The sequence below is a fragment of the Dermochelys coriacea genome, chromosome 8 (genome assembly GCF_009764565.3).
Source record: "Dermochelys coriacea isolate rDerCor1 chromosome 8, rDerCor1.pri.v4, whole genome shotgun sequence".
Lineage (NCBI taxonomy): Eukaryota > Metazoa > Chordata > Testudines > Dermochelyidae > Dermochelys > Dermochelys coriacea.
The window spans coordinates 57,265,876-57,288,386 of NC_050075.1; the positions used below are offsets into that span (position 1 = coordinate 57,265,876).

At 41.6% G+C, this 22,511-nt stretch overlaps 1 protein-coding gene across 3 annotated transcripts in view; it reads left to right on the forward strand.

The window, feature by feature from the left end:
• PLA2G4A (phospholipase A2 group IVA) overlaps positions 1–22,511 on the forward strand; it is a 129,833-nt gene that overhangs the window by 46,951 nt on the left and 60,371 nt on the right. For 2 of the 3 annotated variants that reach the window (XM_038414861.2, XM_043490705.1), the window contains exon 4: positions 15,857–16,005. The exons of the other annotated variant lie outside the window; for it this stretch is intronic. In XM_038414861.2, coding sequence (XP_038270789.1) covers positions 15,857–16,005 — 149 coding nt within the window. The remainder of the gene's footprint in view (positions 1–15,856; positions 16,006–22,511) is intronic. 3 annotated transcript variants of the gene reach the window in all.

A 22,511-nucleotide genomic window follows, 5' to 3' on the forward strand; every position in this document is an offset into this window, starting at 1 on the left:
GGCAATATTAAGCCAGATTTATTGTTGAAACAATGTTTCACGTAGAAAGCTTTTTTGTTTTTGTTGCTTGTCATAGACTAAAGTAGAGTATTTCCTGTCAGTTTTTGTGTTAGATTTGTGTAAGCATAGTGGACAGTTGCAGTCAGTTTAACTATTTTATAGAGCTCCATTTTTTCCCCACAAGGAGTTTTCTGTCTACTTTGATGAACAGATGAACCAGGATAAGGGCTGGTCTGCCTGGCATCATGCAGGAGTATCAGTGCAGAAGATTATAAATGCACCATTTTCTCTGCTTGAACTTTGGCTCCATTTTTAGTATGATCTCGGATGTATTTATGGAGCTTTGCTTGAGTTTTTGAGTTTTGGATCCTTGCCTCTCATGACTGGTAAAGATCTATGGGGCAGTCTCATGCCCGTTATTCACACAGGAAGTGTTAACACTTCTTTTTAAGGAATGATGGAAGCCACACTTAAATACACCTCAGCTCAAGAAACTAACACTTGGTGTCAACTTCAACAGTTGGGGTAGGTTGTTGAGAAGACGCTGTTTCAGCAACACCAGACACATCTTGACCTCATGAACATCCTTCATCCTTGCTAGCCTGGTTCAGGCATGGGTATAGTGAGGAGACAATTTTAATGCCATGCCACAATCTCCTTGTGATGATGGAGGAAGGCAAAATGTCTCTGCTGGTTTTGTTTGATCTTTTGGTATCTATTGATGCCATTGCATTGAGGCTGTGTTGAATCACCTACAGGATGACCCATCATGGTATGTTCCTTTCTCTTGGAGAGATCCCAAAGGGTGGTAATGAATATTTACTCTACTTCCCAAGGACTGTTGCATGCAGAGCTTCATCTTGTCCTCCCAGCTGCCCCAAATGTATGGGTGGCTGACATGTTTAGGTCACTAGTGTCACCAATGTGTGCATAACACTTAGATCTCATTTTACAGTCATCTCTGTGCTTTCCAAGGAACTGACTGAAGTAGGGAATAGTTCTGAAAGCTCCGGTTAGATCTCAGTCCGTATAAGACTGGGAAGATGCTCATTTTGACAGGGGCTGTGATATGTCTGACCTTTGCCAGGTCAATTGTCAGTCTTGGGGTCATAAACAGAACTACCTCTGGATTGTCAGGTGAGAACTGTGGCACCTGGTATCTTTTTCCATCTACAGTTGGCTTGGAGATAGTGACCTATTCTCCCAATGGATATTTTTCCACAGTGATCCAACTCTTTTGTGATCTCAAAACTAGATCAATGAAATATGCTGGGCTTGGGGCTATGCTTAATGCTACTTCACCTAGTGCAGAATATAGCAGCGCATTTCTTTAAAGGCATTGGCTCTTATATGCACATAATAAGAGTGCTCTCTGTCCTGCACCGAGTTGTTTCCTTCTGTTCACACAGAATGGTTCTCAACAGAGAGATTGTCCCTCCGTCCTAGGTCTTGTTATAAGAATTAGTATCTCCTGAGCCACGTTTGCTTTCAGTTTTGGGTTTACAGAGCCAGGATGGACTGTTTAGCAATTATTTGTGTACTAACTAGTGCATCCTACAGCTCTGAATTGGTGTTTTCTGTAGGCATCTTTACTGAACAAACATTTTGCAGTGGTCCGCACATACTGAGCTGTCTGATTGGTGGCATACACTGAATTTGTGGAATCATAGAAGTGTATGGCTGAAAGGGACCATGAGAAATAAAAAGTCCATTCCCCTGCACTGAGGCAGGACCAAGTGAAACTAGAGCATCCCTGACAGGTGTTTGTCCAACCTGTTCTTGAAAATCTCTAATGACTGGGATTCCACAACCTCCATTGGAAGTCTATACCAGTTCTTAGCTATCCTTATAGTTAGAAAGCTTTTCCTGCTATCTAACCTAAATGTCCCTTGCTACAGATTAAGCCCATTACTACTTGTCCTACCTTCAGTGGACATGGAGAACAAGTGATCACTGTCCTCTTTATAACAGCCCTTAACATATTTGAAGACTATCAGGTCTCCTCTCAGTCTTCTTTTCTCAAGAATGCTCCTTTTTTTTTAACCTGTGTTCATAGGTCAGGTTTTCTAAACCTTTTAAAATTTGTGTTGCTCTTCTCTGGACTCTTTCCAATTTGTCCACTTCTCTGCTAAAGTGTTGCATTCAGAACTGGACACACTACAACAGCTGAGGCCTCACGAGTGCCAAGTAGAATGGACCAGTTGCCTCCCATGTCTTACATATGACACACCTGTTAATAGACTCCAGAATGATATTAGCCTTTTTCACAATTGCATCACATAATTGACTTGTAGCAACACACAAACTCTTAGGCTATACCTGTAGTGTGGCAAGGAGAAAAAAATTCAGGAAAAAAAGCAGGAAAAATGTGCAAGAGGTGTGGAAGAGGAAACCTGGTTACCTCTACTCATTTTCCATGTGTCGGTTGCAGGGGTATCCCCTGTGTTTACAATGCCATTCTGCATGAAAAGATGTGTTGCCATTAGTGGAAGTCAGGATGCAACCAATCTACACAGCCAAACTGTGAGTGCCCTTAGAGTCAAATTGCTGGAGAGGCTTAAAGATATGTGGAGGGGCAGCTTTCATGCATTCTTGGCCCATCACTTGTTGCAAGAGTAGCTGAAAAGCTAATCCTGTTGCATTGAAAAGGGCAAAAGGGTATGAAAATGATCCAGAAAAAATTGCCATTTCCCTTGACAAACATCTTTTGATGGCAAAATTGCTATTTTCTGACTTTACATTTAGACAAAAAAAAATTGGAGGCAAGAGTGATGATTTAAAATAAATGTTGGTGAAAACTTGATTTTTTTTTCACCCCAGTTGAAGCCTCTTGTGTATCTCTCTATCACTGGTTTGCAGCATGTCATATTTGGCAGAAGGGAGACCAATTCAGGTCAGAGAGCAGCTTCTGAAAATAAACAGAATGTGTGCTACATTATCCCCCGGACTGCTGGTTTCATTCTGATGGGGAAAAAACTCAGTTAACCCACAGCAACATCTTTACAGGTTGAAATAATTGTACAAAGTGTATTAATAAAAAAGCAACATTTTGGCAAAAGTGTCCTGAAGATAGAGGGCTGACAACTCTAATTGACTTCAGCTAGTGGTGTGTGTGTGAGAGTATTGAGAGCTGAAACTTGAGAGCTAGGGAGTCTGTTTACTTTGGGCCAGACTGTGCAACACTTATTCAGACTACTAAGTGTTTACTTATATGAGTAGTCCCATTGACCTTTATGGAACTATTTGTGTGAGTAATCCTTCACCAATCTGAGCAAAGATGATACAATGCCTGCATTAACCATGCTAACAGATGGGTTAATACAGAATGAATTCAAGAGTGACACTTTATTTCTGGGTCAAGATTCTGGGTTGAGCCGGATATTTTCATAATCTCTTTCTTTCTCTCTGTCCTTTTTGTGCATACATCAGCAGTGAAATCTTTAATGCTGAAGGTGTCATCATTCAACTTCAGTGTTAACTATCTATTGAGATGACCTGGGGAAGTTTTATATATTTGAGCTCTTGTTTCAGGTTATCTGCATATTCAAATAGACACCATAACATCACCTTCTGTTCACATTTTTAGCTTATGTCTGCATAAGAACTAGAGACTTAATTTTTTTAACGAAAGCTGAGATTCTGGTACATGAGAGGGCAGCCCCCAGAAAAATGTGTCTATTTAGTGAACTGTTGAAAGCTAGCTAATACAATCACTTCTTACTGGTGTCTGATCTGGAATGGCGTTGAACTCCCTCAGTCCTTAATATGATTCTGTCATAGACCTGTTGTCATGCCTTGGGCAAATCACTTAAGCTTTCCTTGGTTCAATTTTTTACGACATGTAAACTAGAAATATAGTAATACCTACCTTACAGGAGTCTTGTGATTAATGAATGTTAGTTTGTAACCTGCTTTCAGATGAAAGGTAGTATACAAAAATACAAAGTATCAATAAAGTCTCTGGTGAGTTAACTATTAATTTAGATTATTTCACAGATAGGAAATCAACTCATCTCTGCATTGCACAACCAAAACATGCCTCAGGGTCTGTCTCATGCAAGTGATGCAACTATTAGATTTGGTAATCAGCTGATCCTTGGGATATGTAGTATTCTGCTCAGATGTGGAATCATGCTATCCATACTTTGCATGCTACAGAACCAAAGCTGTGAGTGACTGGATCCATGAATGAGGCTGAAATGGTTCAAGACCACTTGTGGAGTTCAGAGCCAGGAACATGCCTTTAGGGTGGTTAGTGGTGCGACTGTTAGACTTGCTCCACTAGAGTGGCATTTGGCCTTGAGGACATTCAGTGCCCAATGGGAGATTTAAAAAATAGGCGTATATTGACCAGTCATTAATGCTAAAAACACTGTGCATGAATGTCCACAGAGTCATTTAGACTATCACTGTTCACTGAGTGCTGGCAGGGCTTTTGGCAGTGTACAGAGAATGCTGAAAGGCATTGGCCTGGCCCAAGGAATTGACATTTTGAAATAATATACAGGTTCTGTGTCTTTTTAATTAAAAGAAAATTGAAAATAATAAACTTGCATCAAAACAAGTCTTGAATATAAAGTGTTGTTTTCATATTTAATTACATATGTAAACAAACACATTTGCCATAACAGCTAAGAAACTCAGGCAGTTGTTGTAGCAGCTAAGCCATACTCAGCAAGACTGTTGATTAAATTCCCTTCTCCCTGGTATGACACCCGCTAGTAATCTTTCTGTGACACTTATAAATTCCTCATATCCCATGTGTCCCTGAGGACTCCCTTCACACTGGCATCCAAGTTCCCACCTGACTAGGAAAAAGCTGTTGCCCCCGCCCCACCCCAATTGAGTTAGCTGAAACAAGCTAGCTTAACTCAATCAACCCCACATAACTGTTGTGCCCAGGAGTCAGGTACGTCAAAGGGCATCCTGATTAGTGGGCAGAATTCATTCATGAAGTCCTCTTGCCCGGAAATTCAATCCAAGGGGAAGGTACAGCGAGGTGGCTGATGGGTCAGGTGGGATAGCAAGGCATGATCAGGTGGGGCCATGTAGACATAATATGATCCTGATCTATGCTGAATTGCAGATCAAATCAGATTTCCATTGTATTGTAGAGTGTGGTGTGTTCTGGGCCAATCAGTACAGATAAACATAGATGAAACTGTTTCCAACAGAGGGACAGGTTCAGTGGCTATGTCTGTGTTGCAATAAAACACCTGTGGCTGGCCTGTGTCAGCTGACTTGTGCTCGAGGGGCTTGGACTGCAGGGCTATTATATGATAGTGTCGACATTCAGGCTTGAGCTGAAGCCTGGACTTTGGGATCTTCCCATCCTGGGAGCCCATAGCCCAGGCTCCAGCCTGATCGCAAATATCTACACTGCAATTTTATAGCTCCAGAGCCCAAGCCCCAAAGAGCCAGAGTCAGCTGACACGGGCCAGACGCTCGTGTTTTATTGCAGTGTAGACATACCCAATGTGGCCAACACAGGGGGATCCTACTAGCACTGTCTTGATCCACTATGGCTCAGGACAATTAACCTCTATTTGAATGCCCTTACTTGATCTCCCTTAGGGTTTTATTGGGAAAAGTTGGCTTTAATATCCACCAGGGGCTCCATAGGAGCCCTGTCAACAGACTGCAGTGGGAACGTGTTGAATTGGCATAATTTGTGTGCCCTTGCCATGTTCCCTTCGCTGACCAAAGCCACGCACTTGTGAGGCCATGCTGGTGGCTTGTGGTTTCTTTGGTGGCGGAGAGCTTGTGGTTTTTTTCCATGGCAACAACTTCCACTCCCATTGGGCCCCATGACTGGGGTCAGACTGGTGAATCCTGGCCTCAGTCAAATCACTTGGTTCCAGATGACAATATCTTCATACCATTATATTTAAAGTCAAAACAATACCCATAGGTGTATTGGTGGATTTCCCCCCTACTCTTAGTGAGTTGGGGAAAATAAACATTATAAATAGGAGCATGTTTTGAATGTATTTTCATGTGGGGAGACAGCAGGAATGTGTATAAATTTGGCCTTCTATCCTCAATACAGTTTTTTGATTTCTCCTCTCAAAATAACCACATCCAAAATTTACTGGAGAAAATCATAAATAAAGCCTCTTCATAAACTTCTCGTCCTTCAGTGGATAGCTAATTTATTTATATTTTCTTGATTTATCACATTTTTAACTCTTTAGACTGATATCAGTTAATGTTTTGCACTTCAACGTGTTTAACAATCATTAATGAGTTAAACTTCAGTAGGTATTGTTAGCTTTATGTTATGAATGGCATCAATGAACTATAGAGAGATTAAGTCACTTGCCTAACATAGAAACATAGTAACATAGAAAGCCAGTGGCAAAGTTAAGAATAGTCTGATGCCTTATTCACAAGAGGAACCTTCCTACGCAACAAAGAACCTATTTCAGAAAAGTAACCCCATAGGAAAAATATGAATGAACTGTTCTACATTGTTTCTCTTGAGAAATATTTGGTTGCTCTTTCAGACAGGCTGGTTAATATATTGTGTAAGAGAGACTCAGAACAATTCCAGACAATATTGCATCTTTAATATGTTTATGCACTTACTACTCCTGCAGTGATAAAGAAGCTATTTTAGATTAACAGCATTTGACCCTTGAACCATTTCCTAATAATGTTTCCCTTTTAAACTGTACTTTTTAAATTGAAATCTTCAGATCATTAGTCACTGGATCACAGATCACTGGATTAAAGGTTTTTTTTTTGTTGTTTATGAAATTTGGCAACTATAACATTTTGAAATACAAACAAAATCAAATATTACAGTGATATATGTGAAATGGCTTGTAATAAGTCTTTGGTCACTGTTTCTCCAAGAAATAACAGATCTAGGCTTTTGATTGCTATTGCATAATTTACCTCAATATTTTCTTCTTCGAGTAAAAAGAAAAGGAGTACTTGTGGCACATTAGAGACTAACAAATTTATTTGAGCATAATGCATGCATCCGATGAAGTAAGCTGTAGCTCACGAAAGCTTATGCTCAAATAAATTTGTTAGTCTCTAAGGTGCCACAAGTACTCCTTTTCTTTTTGCGAATACAGACTAACACGGCTGCTACTCTGAAACCTTCTTCGAGTAGTGTCCCTGGGGGTGCTCCACTATAGGTATATTTGTATCCCTGTGCTTCTGATTGGAAATCTTTGGTAGCAGTGTCTGTTCGTCCTGCACATGTGTTCTCCCCTCTTCATGCTCTGCCTCAAGGCTAATTAGCGATGCAGGGGCAGACTACCCTCAATTCCTTCTCTATTGCCCCAGGCTAGAGAGGGAGCCATTAGCAGTCCATTCAGAGTAGCAGCCCTGTTAGTCTGTATTCGTAAAAAGAAAAGGAGAGCTTGTGGTACCTTAGAGACTAACAAATTTATTTGAGCATAAGCTTTCATGAGCTACAGCTCATTTCGTCGGATGCATTCAGTGAAAAATACAGTGGGGCGATTTATATACACAGAGAACATGAAACAATGGGTGTTTATCATACACGCTGTAAGGAGAGTGATCACTTAAGATGAGCTATTACCAGCGGGCGTGGGGGGAAGAAAACCTTTAGTAGTGATGATCAAGGTGGGCCATTTCCAGCAGTTGACAAGAGCGTCTGAGAAACTGGGGGGGGGGGGGGAAATAACCACACAATCCATTGTCTACAGCCAAGCTCTACGATATAACCGCATTTGCTCCAACCCCTCAGACAGAGACAAACACCTACAAGATCTCTATCAAGCATTCTTACAACTACAATACCCACCTGCTGAAGTGAAGAAACAGATTGACAGAGCCAGAAGAGTACCCAGAAGTCACCTACTACAGGACAGGCCCAACAAAGAAAATAATGAAACGCCAATAGCCATCACCTTCAGCCCCCAACTAAAACCTCTCCAACGCATCATCAAGGATCTACAACCTATCCTGAAGGACGACCCATCACTCTCACAGATCTTGGGAGACGGGCCAGTCCTTGCTTACAGACAGCCCTCCAACCTGAAACAAATACTCACCAGCAACCACACAAAGAACCACTAACCCAGGAACCTATCCTTGCAACAAAGCCCGTTGCCAACTCTGTCCACATATCTATTCAGGGGACACCATCATAGGGCCTAATCACATCAGCCACACTATCAGAGGCTCATTCACCTGTGCATCTACCAATGTGATAGATGCCATCATGTGCCAGCAATGCCCCTCTGCCATGTACAGTGGTCAAACTGGACAGTCTCTCTGTAAAAGAATAAATGGACACAAATCAGACGTCAAGAATTATAACATTCAAAAACCAGTCGGGGAACACTTCAATCTCTCCGGTCACTCGATTACAGACCTAAGAGTGGCTATTCTTCAACAAAAAAAACCAGACTCCAACGAGAGACTGCTGAATTGGAATTAATTTGCAAACTGGATACAATTAACTTAGGCTTGAATAGAGACTGGGAGTGGATGGGTCATTACACAAAGTAAAACTATTTCTCCATGTTATTTCTCCCCCCCCACCCCCACTGTTCCTCAGATGTTCTTGTTAACTGCTGGAAATGGCCCACCTTGCTTGTCACCATGAAAGGTTTTCCTTCTTCCCCCCCCCCCCGCACTGGTGATGGCTCATTTTAAGTGATCACTCTCCTTACAGTGTGTATGATAACACCCATTGTTTCATGTTCTCTATGTATACAAATTTCCCCACTGTATTTTCCACTGAATGCATCCGATGAAGTGAGCTGTAGCTCACAAAAGCTTATGCTCAAATAAATTTGTTAGTCTCTAAGGTGCCACAAGTACTCCTTTTCCATTCATGGATACTTTACTCTCTAGAAATTCATTATTCTTAGCTAGTTTTAGTGTTTTCTTAGTCTGAGTTTCCTTTAGTTTTTTTGTTCCCTGTTAAAAAAACAAACAACATTTTTTGCTTTACCCTTCCCCCCTCCCCTCCATACTATGAAATGCCCCCAATAAGGAGCATTCCCAGGTCACCTGGGTTTAAGATGTCTCTTCTGCACGGAGTCCATTCTGGTAATGGATGGCCATTCCTGCTGTGTCTGTTGCCTCTGACAGGGCCACATTTCACAGATTGTGTGCCTTCTGTCAGCCGCTAAAAACGAGACCCCCCAAAAAATGGGAAGCTAAAACTGAAGCTAAAACTGCTCCTTTTGGAGGGAGCTCTCCAGCCTGTATTTGACCCATGCTCAGAGTCTCACAGGCAACACAAATCCTCTCCATAGCCTTCCAGTGAACCAAGGAAGAAATCCTCAGATGCCCCATGCAAGACCTCCAAAAAGAGATCTTCGAGCCTTCATAGTAAGCCCTTGGACCAACCAGAGGTGGTTCAGGGCACATTTGATCTCTTTGGTACCGACAGTACTGAAGACATCTAAACATGATACCGTTGGTATGCCTAAGGACCCCCTGGGCACAGGCATCAAAGCAATGGCACCACCGGTCAGGGACAGGTGCGGAGATTGTGTCACCTCCAGGAAGACTGCATCGTATGGATGCCGTTGGTACCAATGATTGCGAGGCAACCATCATCCGAGCACTCAATGCAGCCAAGGTTGCGAGCTCCCTCAGTACTGCCAACTCAATAACAGCAACTCCTCATGGTACCAAATACTGTGGCACAATAGGAATTTAGGTTCTCTAAGGACCCCACAGTATCTGAGGTATCGGAGTCTCATTTAATTGGTACCAGGGCCTCAGTCCTGGGCACATCTTGAATGCCATAGTAACCACCAGCACTGATCCATGCACCTCTGTATCGGCTCCACCGTTTTCCAGTGGAGAGTCAGATAATGACCAGGAGGTCATCTCCCATCACTCTCACTATGCTTCCTCATGCTACTAGCCTGGGCCTTCCCAGTCATACCCTCAGTCTGGACATCAATCCCTGTGGTATGACCAACCATGGGGTCAGGCACCCATGCCTTTTCCATCACCCCAGTGGCCCTACTGGGATACGTGGGGAGCATTATATAGACCGAGAGACTGTGAGGCATTCCCCCTCAGACACCATCTCTAGAGGAGATGCTGGAGGAGTAGGAGATTGGACTAGAGGTGGAGGTTATTCATGAACCTGGACCCGCAAATTAACATCCAAAAATTGACCTTAACTCCAGTACAATGTTTGGAGTTCATAGGGATCGATCTCGACTCACTGCAAGTGAGGGCACTCCTTCCACAACACAGATTTCACAGCCTGTCCACACTTAGAGACAGTTCAAGCCAGCCCTCAAACATCGGCCAGACGTTCCTCCAGCTTCTGCGGCACACGGTGGCTGGTATGTTTGTTTGTAATATTTCATGCCAAACTACAGATGAAGTGTCTGCAGACATGGTTCAGCTTGGTTTATAGCCCAAACAAAGACAGGTTAAACAACCCTTTCTTGATGCCTTCCTGGGTCAAACCCGGTAAATGTTTGCATGGGGGTCCTGTTCACTCAGTCTTCCCTTGACATTACTTCTCACTACAGACACATCCCTCGTGGGTTGTGCTGCACACCTCAAGAACCTCAAGACTCAGGGCAAATGGTAGTCCTCAGAGGCAACTCTCCACATCAATGTTGTTGAACTCAGGGTGGTCAGGAATGCTTGTGCTCACTGCTCAGAGGTACACATACGACAACATTGCGTGCTACATAAATCATCAGGGAGGCACCAGATCATCCTACTTCTGTGCAAAAGCGCTAAAGCTCTGGAACTGGGGCATTTGCCAAAATGTTCTAATATCGGCAGCCTATCTATCATTAGTGCAGAACACAACAGCAGGCAGTTTTCACATGACCATGAGTGGGAAGTGAACCCAGCAGTACTTCTCAGCATATTTTGTCAGGGGGGGACCCCAACAATAAACTTGTTCACTACTTACCTGAATAGGAAATCCCCACATTATTGCTCCAGGGCCGGCCTCGGACAGCACTCATGAGGAGATGGTCTCCTTCTTCCGTGGGAAAAGGGCCTTCTTTACACCATTGCCCTGTTCCCTCTCTTGTTGAAGGTACTGTTGAAAATAAAGAGAAAAAGCAAATGTCATACTCGATTGCTCCCACCTGAGCGAGACAGATGACCTATCTACCCACTTCAACCCACTGCTTACCTCCTCTCACAGAAAGAATGACACACTCTCCAACTCAAGCTGCAGATACTCCAGCTCAAGGCTTGGCTTCTTCGTAGTTCCAACACATAGAGAGCTCCTGCTCCCAAGAGGTACAGGAAGTGTTACTACACAGTAGGAAATTGGTTACCCACCGTACTTAACTATAAAAGTGGACAAGGGTTTGAGGTTTGGTGCAATTCCAGGCACATCTGCTATTCTCCTGGCAGTGTTAGATTACATACTGGTTCCATCAAGAGGTAGAGTGATACTCAGTTTTCTTACACCCAACTACAAAGAGATTCCTTAAGGGCATAACAAACCCCTTTCCCCAACCCAGATGCCCTACTCCAACATGGGACCTAAAACTAGTTTTAAAGAGATGGACTAGATCACCCTTTGAACCAATGGCTACTTGTTTACTTACACACCTGTCAATGAAGATAGCATTTCTGGTGGCCGTCACCTCAGTGAGGAGAACAGGGGAAATAGCAGTACTTATGGCACACCCTGCTTCACAGTATTCTTTCACAGCTTGGTTACTATCTGGTTATACCCAAAGTTTATTCCTAAAGTGGCCTCATCTTTTCACATGAACCAACCAAATCCTCCCAACTTTTTATCCCAAGTCTCCCCATGGTAACAGAGAGGCCATACTGCACATGCTAGATGTTAGGAGAGCCTTGGCATTCTATTTGGAGAGGACAAAGACTTCTAGGAAATCTCCTAAGCTCCTCCGTTCCATTGCAGAAAGGTCTAATGGCACTGCAGTATCAGCCCAGAGACTCTCCAAATGGGTCTCAAACTGTTTTCAAGTTCGCAACACAGTACTTCTACCTGGAATTCGCACACACTCCATGAGGTCAGTTTCCTCCTTTGTTGCCTTCCTCAAGAATGTCCCTGTCTTGGAAATCTGCAGAGCAGCCACCTTGGGTGTCTGTACATACCCTCACAGAACACTATGCCATCACTGGAGACTCTGCTTCCAATGCTAGTTTTGGCTCTGCAGTATCCTCATCCATAACAGACTTGATTCCAAAGCCCCAACCTCCCATTAGGGACACTGCTCGGGAGTCACCTATAGTGGAGCACCCATAGGAAAACTACTCGAAGAAGAAGAAGAGGAAGTTACTCACCTTGTGCAGTAATGATGATTCCTTGAGATGGGTGTCCCTATAGGTGCTCCATAACCCGCCCTCCCCTCTGTTTCAAAGTTCTTGATAGGGACTCTGTGGTAAAGAAGGATCTGAGAGTGGTTTGCTTGCACAGCACTAATTAGCCTCAAGGCAGAGCATGAGAAGGGAAGAGTGCATGTGTGGGCTGAACAGACACTGCTATCAAAGATCTCTTATCAGAAGCACAGGAATGCACATGCATCTACAGTGGAGTACCCATAGGGACACTCATCTCGAACAACCATTATTACTGCACAGTGTGAATAACTTCCTCTTAATCAACACGTAAAAGCTCCCTGTATTTTTGCTTTCCATCTGCAGACGAAATTCTTAAAGGACTAGATTTTCATTTTCTCAGTTGAAAAGACTGCAAAATAAACTTTCAAACATGAAAGGGCAGTTGAGAAACTCTTGGCCTAGGGTATTTTTGTCACACAGTGGGAAGAATGTTTTGTTTGTTGAGATTTTGAGCTAGTTAAATACTGTATGAATGACTGGGAGGAAAAGTAACTGCTTTTAAGTTTAGCTGCAAAATGCATTAGTTTCTGCTTCAACAGACTGACTTGGCATGGCAAAAGTAGCTTGGTTCAAAACCAAGCTGATGTGTAGAAGTTCAGTCCTTTGGCACCTGCATTAATTAGTGACAATATTAGGATATTCAGAATCCAGCATTTCAGTTTCCAGAGGTCAGGAAGGAGGTCTGCATAGCCTTAAAGCAGATTTACTTTTCATCCAAGGAGCTAAAATACACAGTCATGTTAATCAGTCTTTTCAAAAGTTAGAGTAGATAGGAATTTGACTGACTTGGATCCTCCTCCACCAAGGGGCCTGGGATTCTGGATCCAAGCCAGGGGTTAGCATGATTTTCTTGTAGACAAAAGGGGGCGGGTAGGCTGGAGCCTGAGTTCAAACTCAGGGTTCAAGCCCTATTGCTTTGCAGCGTGGATGCATCCCCACTGGACTCATGCTCCTGGAATCTGCCAAAAGTAATCCCACACCCTGACTTTTTGTACTCTGGACAGTCAAGTTTTCCCACACTGCACCATGAACAAAGGGCTATAGTGGCCACATTTCGGGTTTTCAAATGCAGGGTCTGCTAACTTGAGTTCTGCTAACCCTGGACATATATTGCAGTATAGGCATACCCTAAAGGACTGCCCAGGCTTTCCTTGGTTTTTAAATAGTTAAATATTGTGCAGAGTGGAATGTAGGCTGCCAAATCCTACAAGTTTGGCTCGCTCGTGCTCGCGCGTGCGCGCTCTCTCTCTCTCTCTCTCTCACACTCACTACATTGCAAAACCCTCCTCTTATTTTTTTAAGCAGTAAAAAGTTCTTCTGGATCATAGTTTGCCATGAAAAATCTATACAGTAAGATCTGTTCACCATAAAATAGGCAGGAAGCTAAAAGTGTTTTTTCTATGTGAATTTTGCAATTAGTAAATAAAATGCATTGAAGGGATTGGATTTCTGTTACAGTCCCTCAATTCCACTAATCAGAAAAAAGCATGATTAATATTTAACTCACACTATTGTACATCTACAATGGGCAAAGGATATTTTTGAAAATATTTCAGACTCTATAGATGTTCTGTCACCCTCCCTCCCCCATTATTTGTCTTTGAATAGTACGCTGAGAGGCTGAGTTGAAGCTTGGCTTGGGTCTGCATTAGAGGTAGCTGGAGGACAAAAATTTCTTTCCATGACCACTTCTGAGGTTTTGAAATTTGTTTTTGTTCCACATTGGAACAAAATCAGAACTGTTCAAATGTTTTTGCAGAAAAGAATTGTGTTGAAATGTCCATTTTCTGCTTGAAAGATCAAGTTTTCAATTCAGGTCTCTTTCTCTGGTCAGAAGTGACCAGAGATCCCTGGACCTCCGAAACCTTCCTGGCAAAAGCATTGTTGAAATCAACAGGCCTACTCGACACGTTTTGGCTTTGATGAAACAATGTATTCTGATGAAAATACATGTAGCTCAAATGCGGTGTAATTTTTTTGACCAAGAGAGATCCTTAAGAAAATGGTCATTGTTTGTGATGACTGCACATATTGAACTGCATGAACTAGTTTGTTGGGCAAAAGCAGAAAACAACCTCTGATGACATGATCCTCTAAAGATGGGTATCAGTTTTCTGACATCAGACCAAATGACTCTAACTTCTGATGAGCCAAGAAGATATGGAGAGAATTCCTTGTACCAGCATGCATATGTAATTCAGCAATGTTACCCTGATCCTGCGGTGGGATGTCCCAGCCCAGATCTAAATTCCCATGAAGAGTCCACTGAAATCAAAGGGATTGGTGAACATAAAGATCTATACTAGCAGATCCCTTTGCAGAATCCGAGAACTATTGCTGCAAAACCAAATATGTACGGTAAAAATTTGGTTGTCAAGAATGAAGTTAAGATAAATGGAACAAATTACTGGCTGTATTAGATAACTGAAGAAAAATGGACTGAATAGGTTGAACTAAATAAAAAACTGATCAACCACTGGTACAACTTTTCTACCAATAATATTTATACTTACTATAGTCATTACCTACTGTATGCATCAGCTCTGCTGTCTTCACTTATCTTGTATATCTGACATTTTCTCCTTTAAAGCGATATAAGAAAATAATATCTATCATCAAAATGCTCTCTTTTATCTTTTAAAAATGCAATGTCATGGCAATTTTATCCTAGTTACAAAATTGACCTATTCACGCTTCCTATCAGATGATGATGGTTAAAAACTAGTTATTTACTTCTCCTGTCCAAAAAAATAAAAACTATTTGCCTTCAAAGGATGTAGGGATTTAGCAAGGCTGCTTACAGCATAGCATTTGCTTTTAGTAATAAAATGGTAATAGTTTAAAGCAACTTAATTAAGACTCTTCTTTCCACATTTTCCCCATTGCTCATACTCTGCATTGGATACAAATGGAATAGTTAGAATTTCAGCTATTCTTCTACGCAGTCACAATTTAAAGGGAATATGTAAATAAGGTCCCAGTCCTACAGTGATATTCATAAGGGTGGACTTCTGTGCCAGGACAGATCCCCAGTGATTTCAAGGGCTCCACTCAGGGATGTGCCCACATGGATATCATTACAGGATCAGGAAGTACATAAATGGCTCATTCTGTATTCTTTAGTTCTTCAAAACCTTTGGTAGCCTTGGGAGTCTTTCTTGAATCCAAAATATCTTTTTTTAAAATTTTTAATTGAAGACCATTTCATTGGGTATCCTTTCTGCTACTGTGATACCACATAGTGTTTCTATTGCGTGTGTGGTCGGGGATGCTTCTTTAACAACAACAACATTGTAGCATTTTTTCAATAAATATGTATCTTTACTCACAATGTCATTCTCTCAGTCAAGGCCTACTCCTACTCCCATTAACATCAGTGGCATCACTACTTTGATCTTTAGGGGAGCAAGATCAGGCCATGTACCTTTCATTTACTACTGTATATAATGAGATGACTTACAATGCACTTGTCCTTTCCTAAATTTGTTTTGGCTAATGCTTTCCAAACACAAGTTCTAACCAATATTACCCTCTGTTTGATACTCTACAGTTGACACACCAGATCCGTATGTGGAGCTGTTCATCCCCTCAGCCCCTGACTGCAGAAAGAGAACAAAACACTTCAATAATAATGTGAACCCTGTGTGGAATGAGACCTTTGAGTTTATTTTGGACCCGAACCAGGAAAATGTTCTGGAGGTAAATCATGTACTGAGGTACAGCTAGAAATGGAAGTTGAGCATTGTCAGGAGGGTTAAAACAGCAACACTTTGCATGTACATAACATCTGTTATCTGAGCATTTCAAAGTTTTCTAAACATTAAGGTTTTGCCTTTATATACAGGCCTGAGCAAGGGGTTGGTGCATAAGTTGCACCATCCCAGGAGCAGCCTTGGGTGGCATTGACACTGATACACTTCTGAGTCACAATTTCTTATCTGTTTGCTACTGAGACTAGTAATTTATTGTTCTTTACAGCAGCAGCAAACTAGTATTTTCTCTCTTCATTGGCTCAGCTAGTTTGGCCAGAAAGTAGGTGGGGTGGAACCAAGTCTCTGTTTACTCTTCTCTCCTCTCTGCCAACTAGAGGAGGGAGTAAATGGGAGATTAGCTCCACTTACTTCTATATGCTTGGACCCAAGGTCTGAGGCCATATCTACACTTACCGTGGATTGATGCTGCTGTGATCGATGCAGCGGGGGTCGATTTATCGGGTTTAGTGAAGACCTTCTAAATCGACCACAGAGCACTCTCGAGTCCACTCTGGTACTCCATTGGAATGAAAAGACGAAGATAAGCTGATGGGAGAATGTCTCCCTTCAACACACCATGGTGTAAACACCGCAGTAAGTTGACCTACGCTACATCGACTCCAGCTATCTTATTTACCTAGCTGGTGTAGTGCAACTTAGGTTGACTTAACCACATAGGGTAGACAAGGCCTGAGTAACAGCCCCAAAGGAGCATAAGGGATCTGTCACTCCTTTGTACAGGCATCTAGTCCAAGTCACTATCAATCCCTAATTAATTAAGCATGTACAAAAGATTGTGTTAGTCTAATCATTTTAGTGTGTCAAGAGTTTGAGTATATTTTCATTGCAGAGTTTACACTGGCTCTTGTTTGGTAACCTGTCCACTTTGCAGAGAGGACACAGGCTAAACTAGTGGTTCTCAACCAGAGGTACACATACCCCTGGAGGTACTTAGAGGCCTTCCAGGGAGTATGTCAACTCGTCTAGATATATGCCTACTTTTACAACAGGCTACACTAAAAAGCACAGGCAAAGTCAGTACAAACTAAAATTTGGCTCGTTAGCACTGATCCACCACTTGGTAAGGCAACTCCCATCTTTTCATGTGCTGTGTATTTATACCTGCCTACTGTATTTTCCACTCCATGTATCTGATGAAGTGGGTTTTAGCCCACGAAAGCTTATGCCAAATAAATTTGTTAGTCTCTAAAGTGCCACATGACTCCTCATTGTTTTTGCTGGTACAGACTAACACGGCTACCGCTCTGAAACCCACCTGATGCTACTTCATAATCCCTCCTCAACCCTCTTGTTGCCAAGGGGAAGTAAATAATAATAAAGAAGCCCAAAACATCCTTGCCAGTGTGTCCTATGCCCATGACATCAAGCTTGACAATCAACTTCATCCCTTGTATTGGAGCAACACTGTCATTTAGTCAAAATTATCACTATAACTCGGAATACAGTGAGAGACCTCATTGGTGATTTAAGAAACCATCCGCATTTTCCATCTTTGTAAGGTAGATTATGACAGTTACCTGCCAGGGAAGAATTTCACGCGTCTCCAAGCAGATATCCTACACATTGTTTTTATAATGTGCAGAATGTCCATATTGGCTCATGTTGCTGGCTAATTCAAACAGAATAGGAGTTAGGATACATATTCTCATTTTACTCTTCCATTATGTGTACAAAGGCCAAGGCTATCACAGCCGAAAGGAGAATCTATAATATCATGCATCTTACCAAGTAACTGCTGAAGGAGCATAGAAAGGAAGATGGGAAGCTAGTGTAACAAGAAGAGCAGAGTTAAGATTCTTTGAATGCCTTCAATGTGCATTTTTGAAACATAGAAACATATTTGGTTTCTTTTAAGTTTAACCTCATTTGTTTTGTTTTGTATTTATCTCATAAATTACTGACTCATTCTTTAACTCCATCTTAACAAGGTTTTTTTTTTTTTTGAATCTCCTTTGGCTCCCCTCTCCCCCATCTCAGTTTAAAAATGTTTAAGATGCATTGGAAGCAGGGAACAGGATACCCTGCAGAGCTACAAATTTTAAGGCACTGAGAACTGGGAAGTGATAGAGCAGTGCTTTCTTCAGGAGAATCTGTCACAAGGCATCCTGGCAGAGTTCAGGAGCTCTGCATAGTCTCTACCCTCTGTCAGTCCCCACTATTTACCTGACTCCATACTTTTCATTTGGCCCCCTTTATCAGCTTTCCTTATTTGTGGCTCATCTAAAATTCTCACAACCTGCTATGGGCTTTAGAAGATGAACAGGAGCCATGAGCCTGATTTTCTGCATAAGGTCTACAATAGCTCCTGCAGTCTTTAAAAATCAGCTGAGTGATCAGTGAGAAACTGGGAATGGGGCACAGGAATCGGCTAGTCTATCTGGTAATATTGACATAATAGAATCATTTAGACAACCTGGGTCAGATTTTGCTAACAGACTCTCAAACTTCACCGTGGTTGCATGAATGTGCTGAATATGGAATTTGCTTAATAAGATTTAAAAAGAGAGACTATTAAAACAACTAACTGTAATGGCTAATGGCTTATCCATCCTGCCTTCCTCAAAGCAATAACACATCTTTCTGTTCTATGTTTTGTATGTATTATGAGGTCAGGAAGAAATTGGGAACGTAGTATTTAATTCAGACTATTGTGTGGTCTCAGTCATTTCTTAGTGTGGTAGGGTCTGAATTACTCACTTTTCGCTATTGTATGGGCTGACTAAGTGATTTCCCGCTATGGTAAGAATTCAGACAGTTCCTAAAACATAACTTGTAAATCATCTTTGATTTTATGAGGTGTTTCTCACTTTTTCCCCCCGCCCCCCATCATGGTTTTATGTAGTCATTAAAAAGCATAATGTTTTATGAGCTGGCATCTAGTGCAATATGATATGAGTCAATTTCCAGTATAATGCAGCAGCAACCTACTTCCAAGGTTATATAAGTATCCTTTTCCTGTAGCAGACCTACCAAGATATATGTTATAAACAGGAATTCAGTATGATTACTTAAACTAATTAAAGATTTTAGCTGGTTCCTGAGCCATATGATATATAAGGCCCTGAAAATTAGCACTACAGAGTCAGCAACACTACATAATAATGGTAAGTTGCATATTAGTTAGCAAAATATATAGTGGCCATGGTAAAGATTTACTGTAATATAAATTTACTAGACTACAAGAAATTGTGGCAAAGCTCCAACCCTGTCTCAGTGGGTGCCACGCTTCCAGGCAGATTATGCTAGCCTAAGAGGCTCACTGTGACCCTCCACTTAGCCTTTCTCTCTTTAGAGGTAAGGGTCACAGCCTACTGAGCCATTTTCATCATAAACCAGCAAGGCAGGTGGGAAGAAGTAACTCTCCCTCGCACAGTCTCTGTTGTCTCACAATCTCTGTGATTAATCAGGGAGAGCGGGGAGCCTCGACCCACCCTCTACTCCAGGCTGCAGCCTAGGGACCCTAGTCATAGCAGCTGTTGGTAGCTGACTTTTTTTGAAACAGAATGAGTGCAATTCCCTGGGCCACTTCCTCACAGCAGCCCCTACTTCCTCAACATCTACTTCACCCTTACCTCAGGGCCTCCTTCTTTGTGCCTGACAGGGTTCATACTGCCGAATTTCTCCAGCAGCGCAGCTTCCTCCTACAACCCCTGGCATGCATGCCTAACTGACTAACTGGGAGGGTTTCAACTAGTTCCGGCCAGCCCTTGATTGGCTTCAGGTGTCCAAATCAACTTAGCTATCTCCACTGCTTTCTAAAAGGATCTTAATGAGCCCCAGGTGTCTTGATTAACCTAGAACAACTGCCATTTGGTTACTATGGTAACAGGGATTTGTTTAGCCTGGGGCTAACGTACCTGTTTCTTACTACTTTCCTATATTCTATATTCTGGCTTTTCCCCATCACAAAATTATCTGTAGCATGGTATTACACACACATGCAATTCAGTGTAAAGTCTCTGTATTCTGCATAAAATTAAATGGCAGAATTTGACTCTGTGTAGGAAGACACACTGAAAAATGCCTTTCCACCATAAAAAAGGCACTTCACACTCAAAAACAAAACAAACACTCTACCCCAAGAGGAGTTTTAACTCCATAAAGAGAGAGGTACCAGAGATGCTATTAAAGTCTCCTATTCTTGTGGATTTTTTAGAATGGCCTTCAGGTTCCATGGTGATTGGAGGCAGTACAAAACCCTAAAATAGATATTAAAAATACAACTACCATTATTAAAATAATGACTGCCATCCTAACATATAGTACATCCTTCAAGGGTGTTGCATCCAGCATGGGGAGTTCTATATCATGTCTCATCTTGAGAAATGGAGGAATTGATCACAGAACTAAAAATTAGTGATTGCTTAGACAAATTTAGAGTAGAAATAAGGCCTGCTTTTTAAAACAATGAGGATAATATAACCACTGGAGCAATTTGCCAAGGGTAATGGTGGATTCTCTACTATTGGAAATTTTTTAATTAAGAATTACAAACATAAGGAAGTACTTCAAAACACAATGGACAGTGAACTTGTGAATTTGTTGCCAGGAGATGCTGTGAAGGCCAAAAGTACAATTGGGTTAAAAAAAGAATTGGATAAGTTCATGAAGGATAGGTTCATCAATGGCTATTAGCCAAGATGGTCAAGATGCAACCACATGCTTTGCGTGTTCCTAAATATGTGACTGTCAGAAGCGGAGACTGGATGGCAGGGTATAGTTTACTCAATAATTGGCCTGTTCTCTTCATTCCCTTGGAAGTGTCTGGCACTGGCCACTGTTGAAAGACAGGAAACTGGGCTAGATGGATCATTGCTCTTACCCAGTAGGGCCATTCTTAAGATATTGGATGTTTTTCTAAAAGATGTGCTCTAGTTCAAACATGCCTAACTTTGCTCCCATTCAAGTCAATGATAAAAAACCCATTCCTGATATTTACAGGTTTCTTTCACCCTTGAAAGATTTACTGAAGGATATGAGAACATTTATTATTTTAATAATTGCAGCTATGTTCTTTGGTACGTCTACCTGTGTGTGTGTGTGTGTGTGTGTGTGTGTGTGTGTGTATAAGCATATCCTTGATGAAGAACATGATGATATCACCATAAGAAGGCTCTATCTGATGCACCCTCCTTTGCTTCTTTCTCTCCAGAAATATGACTTGTTATGCTTCTCTACTGATATGGCAATAGGAATGGGAAATTGTGTTCCAGAGTCTCAGTTGTTTACTTGTGCAGATCACATTCCAAAAGGTGTGGTCCCTGCTGAGATGGAGAACATGCCAATGGGTTTTTAGATTTGATTGGACATAAAGTAGATGTTTGCAAGTTTGGAATTTCTGTGCATTACGCCAAGTACTTATTGCTGTACTGTGATCTAGTAATTAAACAGAGTAGGGAACTGAAAGTTATATAGTAAATAGTAAGATGAGTGAATTAGTGCAAATGCACTAATTATTGAGGAAAAATCTGGCTTTTGTGTAGTATCACAGTTGATATTAAGCATGGCAAGCTCGTTCAAACGCTCTTGTCCCATAGTTGAATGATGATCATTCTTTGCCTGCATCAGTGGCTTCGGGTGAACATACCTGCTTCAACACGTTGAAGGTAAACTGACAAAAATACACAATGCAATTGTGATATTAGGAAACACCCAAGAGAGTCCAAGTCAGAGTATTTCTTGAAGCAATTCCTTTGGCTTGCAATCCGATTCAAAGTTCATGGAATATATTTGTTTGAGGAAAATGACCTCGTCACTGAGATCTTTTGAGATTTCTTTGTTGTACTGTTGCTGAAATTGTTCAGCTGCAGAAAGTAGATCTTCATTACGCAGTCTGTTGAACTGCTAAAGAAACCCCTGAAAGGTACAATTTAGTTGCAGAGACTCAAATTGATGTGTAAGACCTGATTGAATAGAGTCAGTGATGACACGGAAGACATTGACCCTATAATGCTGCTCAGCATCGGATTCAGTAGGTAAGTTGTGATTGGTGGAGAACTCAGATGAAATGCCAATATTCTGTGTTACTAATTTGGACTCAGTCAGGATTGCATCCCATTGTTCACAAGTCTTTTGGATGTAATTGATAAGACTTTCAATGTTTCCCTCTCAACATAAAGTGTAGCGTTTGTGTGCTTCAATTACCAGATTAGTTTGGTAGATCATTGTAAGTAGCTTCATCCACAAAGATGACATCAGAATGCATTTGAATTTGGACGTGTGCTTCTGAATAGATTGAAGTTCAGTTCGAGCCTGTGCAGTGAGATTGAGAGATTCAAGCTTGTTTAAAACCTTTCTCACTGAATTCAAATGCTGCGCAACTGATTGAATACGATCAATCCCTGCAGACCATATAGTTTTGAACATCCCATGCAGTGAAACACAAAGATATTGCTTTAGAATTTCCCACCTTTGAGCTGTCTACAATTTTAC